This window comes from Protopterus annectens, chromosome 5.part0 (assembly GCF_019279795.1).
Source record: "Protopterus annectens isolate FY-2018-M chromosome 5.part0, PAN1.0, whole genome shotgun sequence".
In the NCBI taxonomy this organism is placed as follows: Eukaryota; Metazoa; Chordata; order Ceratodontiformes; family Protopteridae; genus Protopterus; species Protopterus annectens.
The window spans coordinates 221,100,879-221,114,666 of NC_056735.1; the positions used below are offsets into that span (position 1 = coordinate 221,100,879).

The 13,788-nt window shown below is 36.6% G+C and overlaps 1 protein-coding gene across 1 annotated transcript in view; it reads left to right on the forward strand.

The window, feature by feature from the left end:
• RAB38 (RAB38, member RAS oncogene family) overlaps positions 1 to 11,708 on the forward strand; it is an 856,617-nt gene extending 844,909 nt beyond the window's left edge. Inside the window, exon 3 of the mRNA XM_044072208.1 lies at positions 11,273 to 11,708. Coding sequence (XP_043928143.1) covers positions 11,273 to 11,425 — 153 coding nt within the window. The 3' untranslated portion in view covers positions 11,426 to 11,708. The remainder of the gene's footprint in view (positions 1 to 11,272) is intronic.
• The last annotated feature ends 2,080 nt before the right edge of the window (positions 11,709 to 13,788 follow it).

Consider the following 13,788-nt stretch of genomic DNA (forward strand, 5'->3'; position numbering starts at 1 on the left):
CTACTACCACTACTACAGCAAAATTCTATGCACACCTCCAAGTGGGGCCAGTTTTAGATGACGTTCATGATAGATGCTACTACTATCGAGACATTCTGTGCACACTGCAAATTTGGGTCAGTTTTAGACTAGATAAAATTCAAGATAGATACTGTTACTATAGCGACATTCTGTGCACATTGGACCAGTTTAGACTAGATTAAGTTCAGGGCAGATATTGCTACTATAGTTACATTCTGTGCACACTGCCAAGTGGGGACAGTTTTAGGCTAAATGAAGTTCAAGGCAGATGTCACTACTAAGCCTGTGTCAAAATCCACTTGTACAGGGAGGGATAAGGGGCTGCCAAACCCCAGAAGTTCTGAGGGTCTGAATATAATGCATTTTATGAACTGTTTTTGAAAGATAGTAAATACCTGCTTTTGTTCTACTACTACCCAGAAGAATTATGCATGTGCCCAGCAATAGTGTGCATAACCATTGATGCAAATCCACACACACACACACACACACACACACACACACACACACACACACACACACACACACACACACACACACACACACACACACTCTCCCTCTGTCTCTCTCTCTTTCAAACTGACACTATCCGTAAAAGTCAGGTCTATCACAAGCTATATTAATTTCCCACACAAGCACACTCAAACCGATACTTTTCCCTGGCAACAAGTAATGAAAGCAAACCTCGAAGTTGTAGGTCAGTCCAACACAAAATGAAAACTGTAGCAAAACTAGAAGAACCAACCAACATGACAGAATGTAACTCTAAAAGTTTAATTGGTAAGCGCTTTCATAAACTATGCCAGTTCATCAGACCATAAAATAAGAAGGAAAACAATACTGAAGACAAATAATTAAATACTAACATCAATTAAATATCAATTAAGTATAGAAACCGCAATAATTCAATAAATCAATTCCAGAGCTTTCAATGCTGGCTTTAAAGGCACAATGCCATTTAACTCTGCTTGTCTGTAATGCACGGAGAACAATAATCCAATTCAGCTCTACCCATTCCACTTTATTTAACCTATCACCTCCTCCAACATCTTGTCTTAGTAACCAAAGCAAATAAGCCCCAGCATGAAACAAAGCCAGTCCAATAAAACGTACTGGAACAGTATACTGGATGATATTCTGATGAAGTCTCGCTTTTGTGGAGATGAGATGAAAGCTCTTAATACTTGTGTGTTTTTATTAAAATTATTTCCATCCAGTATCCTGTTCTAGTACATTTTATTGGATCTTCTTGTATTAGCTGTAAATCTAAAAAATGAAAACTATGATCTTTACAAAGAACAATTTGTTGTACAAGCATATTAGAAACAGTACCCTTTCACCTAGATGTTCCAAGATCTGTTCCTTAAAGGGGCGGTTGGTCTTACCTACATAAAAAGATAAACCAAGTTGCAAGTCTTGCTGTCAGCATAAAATCTAGGTTTAAACTCTCTATTCATAATTGGATGGATAAAAGATTTCTCAACCGAAATCAAGCTACAAGCTCTACAAGAACAGCATGGATAAATACCCAATCTGTCAGATTTTAAGGCATTATGATTATTCTTAGTAATCAGTCCATAACATAGTTGCATCTTTAAAGAAAGATTATTTCTAAAATTAAAACTGGGTCTAGCACCTACTGCACCCCTAATTTTATCATCAGTCATGAGAACAGTCAAGTTTTTCCTGATAATATTGCATACAAAGCAAACGTCACTTGACTATCTTAGTGTAACTTTAACATCATTGTTACAATTCATACCAGCCTTGGAAGGTTTCCTCCTGTGAGAGAAATAAGTGTATGCTACACCTTTTCTATCAATAACAGTAGTGTTTAAGGACCTATTGCTCTCTCAAGCAAAATATCCCCTATGGATAAAGTCCTTATACAGATCCCCAAAGGCTTGCTCAAAACAAGAGTCATCCGTGTGAAGTCTAGATATCCTTAATGATTGCCTTCTTACAATATTAGGATAAACATGGCTAGGGTGCATACTACTACAATGTAAAATGACATTTTTACAACAAGGTTTCCTATAAAAGGCAGTTTCTGGACAACCATCACCAATTTTAGAGAAGCTAATATCAAGAAAATCAGTAGTTTCATAAAAACGATGCAACATAAACGTGAGAAAAGATACTGCACAAAATCAAAAAGGATATCAATAGTGCCATGCCATGGCAAAAAGATGTCATCAACAAACCTACTGTAATATTTTATATGTGGTGTGACTCTATTAACTGACAAAATATGGTCATCCTCCCACTGTGCAATTACCATATTTGCATAACTGTTAGCACAGACAGTCCCCATGGCAACCCCTAATTTCTGGAGGAAAAAAAAATCTCCATCAAAAATAAACACATTGTCCTCAAGTCTGAGTTCTAATAGTGAGCACATGACAGTAATAGGTTCCTGGGAGTAATCACAATGATGGAACACGAATAGTCTGATAGAATCAACACCATCTGTATTCAGTATGACCATACATAAAGTACAGACATCTAAAGTAATCAATGCACAACCAGAAACACTTCTCAAATCATTAGTACAACTTCATAGAGAATATAAAAATGTTCAGTGTCCTTTAGTGCAGAAGAAGCATTGTCCAACACTGGCCTAAGTTTGCTTTTAACAAAAGCTGACAGTGGTTCCATCAACCACCCATGGCCAGACCACATCAGTGGTTGAGTCAATTATTTATGAATTTTAGGGAGACCATACAATACTGGTATGACAGGTTATTCCATCAACAGAAACTTATGTTGATCGTAAGTAATCAGTTTGGTCATTAAAAGATCATAAAGTTTGCTACACAACTGCTGTATAAACTTATTGACCTCAGTTTTATTAACTCACAATACGTCTCTGTATCAGATAAAAGATCCCTCATACTATTTAAGTACTGGGATCTATCCATTACAACAATGGCCCCTCATTTATCAGCCAGTCATATCTGTATATTCTTGTTGTCCTTTAACTCAAGTAATACCTTTCGTTCATCAGTCGACACATTAAATTTTTTTTGCAAATGGGGAGCACAGAAAGTATCATATAAATCTGTTTCACCTAATTGCTTCTAAAGGTGCACATAAAGTGGAATTAAAAATACTAAGTCTCTTAAATAAAATGTTAGAAGTATTGCTATCATACGGACCGGTCCCAGAAACATACAATTCAACATGTTCTTTCTAGCAAACATACTCAGAACTAAAATGACATCATTCAGGTCGGAGCATTTTGCAGGAATAAAAGACAAACCTCTGTCCAGTACAGATCTATGGACATCAGTAAGTGGAAGGCAAACTGCCTTGTCCTTCGATGTAGAAAGTCTGTTGATGAAAATTAAGAGTGTGTATCCTTCTGAAACTTGTGCATGAACCTTGATAATATGTGCAGCAATGTTTTTCTGTAAAATAGCAAGCTACGATAACTGAAACAAAAGAAGCTAGAACATGACTTCAGTTATTTTAAGTTTGATAACATTTTTGTTTAGCCATGGAAAGTTCCAGCTACCAGTACTCGTGAAGTTAGCTCCAATATGGACAAGCCGGCAGCGGTCCTATGGTATTGACTATACCTGCTGTTGATACACCTGCTGAAGTACAATAGAGGTTGGAGTCTGTCCAAAGGAATTGGGGGCATCTGCCCTTAATCATGTGAACTGTGGGCCTCAATGCAAGGAACTGGGAGCTGTCACTTCTTCTTACACTTCTTTTTCCTGGGCAGTGTTTCCAACACTTCCTGTCTCGGTAAGGGTTTCAAATGCCTCGGAGGGGGGGGGGTGCTTGCAGAGCAGAGGGAGAAGGAAATGGAAAGTCTGTATAGATCACAAACTAACTACCAAGCTCAAAACAAGTTGGAGTCGGGGGGCTAGAACTATAGTCTAAACATTTCCTCCATTCCACTTACTGATGTGCATAGATCTGTACTGGACAGAGGTTTGTCTTTTATTCCTGTGAAATCCTGTGACCGGAATGATGTCATTTTAGATCTGAGAATGTTTCTTTCTGTAACAAAATGATACAGAATTGATTCCATCCTCCTGCATTCACCTGCTGTACGATGACTCTGAGCATATCACTTAACCAAAGAATGCGCTTGAGTTTCCCCTAAGATTGGACACTTGTGTCCAGTGGACTTACCTAGTTAACAATGTATAGAATACAAAGAATTTCAATATTACTTTAACTCACTTAAAAAGTTGTATTTATTTATTTATACAGTTAGCTAACTGGTGTAGAGTACTGATCCCATTGGACCAATTTCAGTCTCAAGCCCAAAATATGAACACACATTAAGTGGAAGAAATAAGTTACACAGTAAAAGAGCACAGTAAAGTAAAAGATAACAGTGATTCCATTGGACCAGTGTCAGTTTCAACCCAGAATATGAAAACATAATTTATATAATAAAAGAGCACACTAAAAACAAAGGTAAAGTTAATATATAAACTGAAAAAAATGATTTGAAAATGTAGCCAACAGAAACCACTATGTGCAATATTTACATCAGTTAGAGCAGTAACATGTTAGGAGTTAGAGAAGAAATGCCAGAGTGATAATTATAGGCAGTATGCATCAGAGCTTAGGGGCACTAAGTTATGTAACTTGAAGCAATGCATTTATAAGCAGCTTCAGCTTATACTGTGAAATGTTCTTTAAGCTGTGCTTGAAAGGAGAAGGAGTTTGAGATGTCTTTAAGATTTGAAGGAAGAGCCCTCCAGAGCTTGTGTCCAGTGGTAGGAGGGAAGTGGTTACAACACTGCAGTCTGGTTTTAGGTGCTTGCAAGAGAGGCCTTGATTAGCTATGAGATCCAGTGCTATATGACAGAGGCTACATAAGTAAGCTAGAAGAAAGAGAAAGGCAGGAGTCAGAAAAGGTGTGAGCCAAGGAGCAGTTTGGCTAATTGCTGAGCTGGCAGCAGGTTTGCTTTGGCTAGTGCAACACACTGGTGTTCATACTTTGGGAAAGGGTAGCTCTTGAGGAGTTGAATAATAGTGTTTTTGTTACTGAGCTGGTTAATGAGGGAAAGGAAATTGTTTTGCACTTCTTGTTGTATCGAGTGTGTTGTGTGGTTGGAGCAGAAGATAACCATGTCATCAGAATATAGTAAGATTGAAAGCTGGAGAAGGTCGAGTGTAAGCTTATGAAAAATGAGAAAAGCAGAGGGGCCAGTATGGCACCTTGAAATACTTCTTTAAGTAAGGGAATGGTAGCAGATGTACTGTTGTTAAAATTTGCTGAAAAATGTTGGTTGGATAAATAATTGTGCAAACAGAGAATAGTGTCAAAGCCAATCCCAATGTCAGTGAGGTAGTTAAGCAAAGTTTATACATATGCAGCAGAGAAATAACAATGCAACCCCTACATTGGGATATGAATCAGGGGGAGAGGCTGTATGTCCCTGCTGGTGAGTCAAGCCTTAGGTTTTTAAGGAGAAGTATAATATCACTGGTAACTATCTTTTAAAGTAGAAGATGGGAATATAGGATGGAGGTGAGGGAGATGCTAAGTGAGGATGAGAGGTATGTGAGCTGATATTTTTTAATGAATAAAAAGTATGAAACTGTAATGTTTGGCATTATTGACTAAATGTCATTTTCAGTGATTTACTGGAAAATAAAAAAAAAAGGGAAACAAAAAACTTAGGAGGTGGGGCATAGCTTAAAATATGAGAAAAAATCAAGGGATTCTGCAAAATCAGGGACAGCTGAGAGGCATGACAGTAGGCATTATATCAACTTTTATTTCTGAACGACAAAAATAACAAACTTTGCATCAACATGCATTTTCAAAGAGGTATGAATTATAAAACTACTGTAATCCTCAGGTATTAACCAGAAAATCACAAATTTAACAAGGAACAGTAACAAATATAGCACAAAAGGGTGATGGATCAGAATATAACTCAAAAGGTCATGGATCAGAATATGAACATTCATTGCCTAAATAATAATGAAATATTAATGTCTGGCATTTCATGACAGACTGTAATCCTCAGTGGTTTACCAGAAAAACAATAAAACTTTTACAAGAGAAAAGAAGAAAATATGAAGCAATATTGGGGATTCTGTCCAAATCAAATCCAAGACAGATAAAAGTACCATTGGCAGGTACTTGCTTCACCCTGAAAGTGTTCCCCATCTGGTCACATATTTGGTTGCCTGACAGGATTTTAATTTAAAACAATCTCATTCTTTCCATGGGTGCTACTACTAGTGCTTATCCCTTCACTTAAACATTCAATGTTTTCAGGTTGAACTGGTTGGTCAGGTGCAAATACTTAAGCTTTGAAAGCCAATACCTCTGGCCAATACATTTATGAAGATTTGAAGGTGAGGACCTTACCTAGAGGAAGCTGCATGTCTAGGGGCACTTTTCTACCCTTTATTAAATTATTTTTTCACCTAAGTAAAGAAGTAGGCATGTTGATTTACTCTGGGGGAATAAATAAATTAATAAAGGACACAAAGTACCCCTAGACAAGCAGTACGTTAGGCAGCCACCTGATTTATATATGTGTAAGTAGCCATGAATACTTAGACCTAATAAACTTATTTGGATAAAAATGAATGTCTAATATGAAGTATTTTTCCTTTAAAAGTCTAAGAGTGAAATATGTACCTTAAAATGCAGTGATAAGCAGGTCAACTAAATGTTGCATAGTGTATGGAAAACATAAAGTACTGATATTAGATTTACTGTTTGTATGTAATGCTACATTTTACCTGTGACTATGGACTCACATATTCTAATAAGAGCACATTCTGATGTTTATACAAACTCACTAAAGCTAAACCTTTTGTATCCGTAACAACACCTCAGAAATGTTTATCACTAACTGGAAAGGTAGACTAATGTCAGTCTCTTCATGTATACCATTAAATATTATTGTATTCTCTCTGTAAGGGCTAATACACAGCAATTTTGTGAAGTGATTGCTGCTGTTGAGTATTGCTTTCCATTCTGCAGTTTTTTACATACCTTGATTAGGATCTTACATGATGGCTGATTACATGATACTTAATGATACTTAATGGAGTGGATTTTATGTCACAAGAATGTATTTCATGTCACCGCATAATACAATCCAAGATTTAAATCGTTCCCAGTCAGCATAACCATGAAAAGGAATAATTGTGTGCATAACAAGCCATCCCTTCATGGTTTTATACAGAGGACAGACATTGTTTAATAAGTATTAGACATAATAGCGCTTACTGTCGCAATAGCATTAAACTGAAGAAGAGAGACAAAAATGCAAATGAGTATGCAAAATCACATGCTTATCTGTATTGTTCCTACATTAAATGGGCTCTTCAGAATAAATTTTTTCTTGACTAGGGCTGTTGATTTCCTCTAAGAGTATGTCCTTATCTATAGTTTCTTTCTGTGTCATTGGTAAACTCATTCTGTGCGGCTGTTATAGTCGTATTCAAACGTTTTGTCTGTTTTTGTGCTTCATATTGAGTCCTGTAAGTACTCAGCCATTCTGTATAAGTTAATGATTGAAATCTCATAGTTTGTAAGTGCTGTGCTAACAGATAATAACATAATGAATAATAACTTTTTAAACATTTAATTGACCTTATGCCTGGTAGTAGCACATAGGACAAAAGCTCACCCTTATTTATGAGCTGCGTCTTGTTCAAGGGTGTATAGTGACCGAATACTTCCATTTACTTAATGTGTGACCTTGAAAAAGTTGTCGAACCAGACAGTGCTTTGGAGCTATGTAAATTTTGGCTATGGTGCTTAATGTTCTCCTAGACTACATGCCTAATAGCTATCTATGAACCATGCTTTTAAATACTCTTCTAATAAATAAACTTTATGAAGATTAGACATATGGAGTTTTATTATAAACTATAGTCATGGTTCTAGGCTTTTCTGACAGATTGTAGCCTGTTGCTTCTTTGATGAGAGGTATGGTTAACATATGCGATGTAATGATGCTTGTATATGTCTCTTTTACATTTTTATGCTCATTTGTGTGTGCTTTGAGACCTGTTCAACAAATATAACTGAATCAGAGCATTCCCTTTATGTAATATGTGTCTATTTAAGATACATCTACAATCAGCATTCTAGCAGCCCCCTCCAAAGCCTGCCATAAACTTTCCAGTAATTAAAGGCATGGGCCTCATGCCATCATAGACAAAAATGTGGTGGATTCCGATAATATCTGTGTCTCCCAATGGCTATTAACCAAAGACAACCCGTTCCCTAATGATTGCGCTTTGTGTTTTTGCAGCACATCGTTTCTACCACATAGACATTTTGTTATTTCCTGAACTACCTGTTTTCACAGCATTTGTACCTTAAAACCCTGCCATTTCTTCAGCAGGCTAGCTCATTATTGTGCTAATGCATAAACACCAAATGCCGATCCACCAAAAGCTATTAAAAACTGTGAAAGAAAAATGCATTTGAACATGTAAACCTTTCAGGCTGTAATTGTTAAGACGAAAACAATGAACGCTGTCTATGGTTCACATACATGTGGCCATAGCATTAATGACAAAATCAGTAAGGCTATGTAAACACCATTAATACTTAAGCCTGAATTTGGAAATGGATTTTAAGTACATAAACCCAGATTAAATTGCTCAGTGAAGTCCCAAATCCTGGATCAGGTGGGAAGCCCTAGTTAGCATTTATCCTCATAACTCAGTTTGTTTTAGTGGCACATGTGGCTTCCATTAGGAGGTAATAAGATTAAGTGAGAAAATGTGCCATCCATACTACAATACTCTCTCATTTACATTTGTGATTTTTTTAACAATGTAGTACCTTAGTGAAATTATCAACATTTACTAATGGATACGCACAAACATGATGTGGGAAAAGAATAAAAACAGGTGCACTTGTAGAAATCATGGCCATGGGTTATGAAGCACAATATATCTGGCAAAGTCAGAGTCATAATTTTCAAGCAAAAGTTGAAAACTTGTTGAAAAGGAGTAACGTCTTTACATTCTCTGAATCTTACCGCCTATGAAGCTGAGTAGCAAATAATGAAAAATGTTTGCATTGCAATAAAATGACTGCCCCGAATCATTGCTAAGTCATTTGTCATAACATCATGACTTCCATTCGAGCTAAGCAAGTGCTCCTTTCTAGGCATTCCATATCTCAGGCAGAATGCCAGAAGAGGAAGAGGAGGATAAGCCAGCTGCATTTGAACGAGAATGCTGCAGAACTGTTCGGTATTATACCTTCCTCCCAAAATGCAGATAATTTCTTCCTAGTTAAGACTAGGTCTGATATGGAAAGTACTAGTATTTTGCAGCAGTTAACAAAAGATCCAATTGCAAAGTATGCAAGAGAGCATCCTTTGTATCAGTTCTAACTCAGCTGCTAATGTATGGCTCATAAGATCTATCAATCAAATAACATTATTCTTGGTGTATAGCCTGGTGAACTAAAAATGCAGGAATGCTGGTGACATGCTGTTTAGTCGTTTGCACAAAATATCCAGTAACCTTGATCCGGGCTTACAGCTTGGATTTATATGAACACGTTTTGAAGGGAAAACCAATGACATAGAAAATCTTAGTTTTCTGACCACAGAGCCAAAGGCTGCAACTTTCATTTCTGTCAGCCTGTCTGGCAGCAGGTGCAAGACAGTGCACTAATGAAGGCTTGTGCCATTTGTCTTGAAGATCTAGCAGCTGTCAGCTATAGCATTTCTGAAAACAGATGGACTTTTTGATGTCTATGACAACCTGGAAAGTAACATTTTCTGAATGTATAAATATAATATCATTCTTGGGTGGCCAAGACTACATATCAAGATTCTCCACAGTGAAGCAACGTCCTGCTGCCAGCACTCATCCCCATCCGGCATTCTGGACAGTGTCAGATTTAATAGCTGATTATCTACCACAAACCCAGAACAGCATTAAAGCATGGCACAAAAGGATAAAGGACTTTGCTGAGGAAATATCATGCACATATCACAGATTGTTTGCATGCCATTTCTATAGAAAGAACAGGGCACATAACTTTTAATGATTTTTTTTGCAATTTCTGTGGAACAGAACAAAAAAAAAGGAGATGCACAAGCATGCTTTGTGAGGCGATGGTCAGGCACCAAAAAGAAGATTTGCTGTGCTGAGATATAGCTGACTAGAATTTTGGAAGTCCAGTACCGGTAAAGTAGTACAGGTCTGTTTTGTGCTGTAGTGCACAACAGAAATGTCTGCTCCCTTCCTGTTGCATAAATACAACATACACCATATGTTTGAATTAATCACGTTATGTCTTACATATCTGAAAAAGTGGTGCCTGTCACTTGGCTAATAACACTTTTATTGAGTGCAGAATGATTGAATGAAAAAGAGTGGAACAACTTTCATTGACAGTGGAGTTTTCTTTTTTCTCCAATATTCCTTATCCTAGGCTCAGATTAGGCATATTTAGGTTCAGGATGTGGGTAGTATCCACCATCTTGACCTCCCTACAAAAAACTTACCTCTAAGGTTCTAGGAAAGTTGTTTTACCCCTTCAGTTTTGATCTTTCAGGCACTCAACAAACTGCTATTGATTAATCAACAAGTATCCCTGATAAAGAACCTGCACAAGCACATTACATATTAACCATGTTTGTCAGTTTTTCCTTCCAGCACTCCCCATTGCATTGACTGTAAGTTGTACTGCTGTACTTAACATGTCCTGTTTCAGCATCGCAGACTATAATATGGCTTTACACAAACACACAGACTCTGAATTTCTACACCAGTTTCCTGATCATTGCAGTTTAACAGTTAGCATTTCTTAAATTCTGTCATGTATGGCTTCAGCATTTTTTTATTTATTATTATTTGTTTATTTACTTATTTTGCATAAATGTAATCACTTATTTCCATTCCAGTTTCAGCATTTCTTGCATGTGTATTTAAAGTAATGTGTGTTCAAGTTTCTGTGATTCGTATTTTTTTCTGACATTCTGTCCATTTACAAGATATGAGGATTTCATTTTGTAATCAGTTGGAATGTTCGAGTTTTTTGACAGGAGATTTAAACTGCTTGGTCAGATCATGATGCATGTAATTTTAACTTTGTAATTTTCAAGCACAGGTCTTTAGCTTAATCAAAACACTTTTAAGTTACATATACTTTCTCAGCAGATTCACTGTTGTAACTTCTTTTCTTGGTATCAAAAGGAAAATGTTAGATTGATTTTATATCAGGCTGCTGTTCTCATAATCCACGTTTATTATATATGATTTTCTTTTACCATAGGAAAATATAAACATCGATGAGGCTGCTCGCTGCCTGGTGCGGAATATTATTGTCACTGAAAATTACCTTGTCCATTCAACAGAGTCTGGTCTTGTACTGCCACAACTCAATTCTACCAAAACAATACGGTGCTCTGCCTGCTTCAAGACATAGGATCGTTGTACATTTATATCAAGCATGTAGATAATGCTCCTGAGAAAAATGCTAAAACTTTATTATGCCAAAAACTGTAGTTTATATAACTAAAAACAGATAAAAGAAAAATTATTTAACCGAGTCAAAAATAAAATTAAAAATAATCTTTTGTATATGGTATTTTTTCTGAATATATTTGCTGTGTAAGAAACTAAGACCAATGTGCTGACTGTATGTAGTTAAAAGAGGTGGAAAAGGTCAGAGTCTAAAAATGCTTGACATGTTCAGAATCCTTTTTGTGTCATGGATTAATGGGTACATTTGACCAATAAATTAAGAGTAGAAAAAAAATATTTTGGTACTGGTGCAAATTTGGTGAAAATTACCAACAAGAGGCATGACTTTGAGACGACAGCTTACAATTATGAAAGCTGTAAATGTCTGAGTATGTGTATCAGCTATCAGTTCATAGATTGATTGATTGACTGACTGATTGATTTAAATTTGTTTACTGGAGTAGAACACTGATCAAACAATGACCAATTACAGGCTCATTTAGCATCTTGACAAAATACATTTCCAGCTCGGCATTTGCAGAGTAGCAGTCTTTTATTTGAATTGTTTGCTCGTTACTACATTTATGAACATAACCACTCCATTGTCTTATTCCTTACTTTATAAACAGGAGAGGCCACAGTATTATTTTGTTACTATTTATAGTTTATTGAGAAGTGGATTTCAAGGCACCAGTTTTTGATCAAAGAAAAAAAAACAGTCTTTATTTGAATACAGGTGTACTTTTTCATTTGTAGATAAACAATATTTACATCTTGTGACCACATTTTAAGAGCTTAGTATTCATAATTCTGCTGGGCAGCCACAGTGGTGCAGCGGTTAGCGTTGTTGCCTCACAGCAAGAGGTTCTCTGGTTCGATCCTCAACTGGGGTGCCTTCTGTGCAGAGTCTGCATGTCCTCCCTTTGGTCACTTGGGTTTCCTCCGGATGTTCCAGTTTCATCCCAAAGATATGCTGTAGGTGGATTGGACACTCTAAATTGGCCCTAGGCATGAGTGCATATATTTGTGTGTGCCTTCTGTGGAAGATTGGGCACCAGGCTGGCAACTCAACACTGTAAAACTCCACTGCTAATTGTGAGCAGACAGATGATCCTCTGTGGTGACCCCTAATCAGGAAAAGCTGAAAGAAGAAGTATTCTTAACTCTGCATTTAGAAGTTAAACTTGAAAAGCATCATGACAAGTGATGTAAGTGCTCAGCACAATGCTTAGTAACTGCATAAAATAAAAGTGCATAAAGTTTCTTATTGACAAGTTTCATAGAAACCTTGAGACAACTGAGATTCATGACCATTTATACCTTGTCATTACCCACCCTTAAGTTGTTCCAACTTTCTTCAGGAGAAGTAAGTCAGTCGAGTCCAGAGTGAATTTGTGTGTAGCCATGCATCATCCAGGTTCCATTTAAAGACTGATAGTGTATCACGCTGCTTAAAATGTAAAGGCTAACTTTTGCTTGTAGTGGTTTACAGGTAGACTGCCATTCTGCAATTAGTTTCTTAGTCAATGATGGAAAGAGTATCCTTTGTTGTCCTTTAATCCAAAGATATTTTACAGGATACATGAAATGTACATCCAAATTTCATTTCACTAAGGTTGAACTTATCATGTAAATCAACATCGGCAGCCCTGATTTCTGAAGATCCTCCTCTGTTGGTTTCAGTTTTTTTCAGCTTTCTTTGTCTTTGGAAACTATTTTCTCTCAGGTTTTCTTGAAGCACATACACGCCATTGTTCTATCTCTTCTCAAAGAGACAATCCCTGCTTGATTGCAGTCTCAACACAATGTAGACATCATACTTTGTACCTACATCTTTTGTAAAAAAAAATCATTGCATATATTTCATTACATTAGAATGAGAGTCATTAGCAAAGCAAGTTAACTATATGAAATTTCAGTCAGAATTTCATCTTTCTGTTATCCACGTAACCTAAGTACCCAGATGTGTTCTCCGCAGCCCACTTATCTAAAGTTTTTGTCACCACTGACAGTAATACATCTCAACCTGCAGACATTAAAAATAGTGACAAGGGCCATTGAAAAGTAGGTGCATCCAGCCAGAAAGCTAGACATCTAAATAGCCTAGAATTTGGGTACTAAATAATGCGTACCTGTTTTCACTTCAAGCAGGAAGATGGCACACTACTGAAATATGTTTAAAAAACAGAGAGTGACAAAAATGAAGGAAAATATAAGAACATTATTAAAGAAACAGTGTAAAATCTGTAGACTTTAATGAACTGTATTACATAATTCTACCACACAAGGACATTTAGTTTTGCTTCTGAAAAAGGGAGCTGTAAG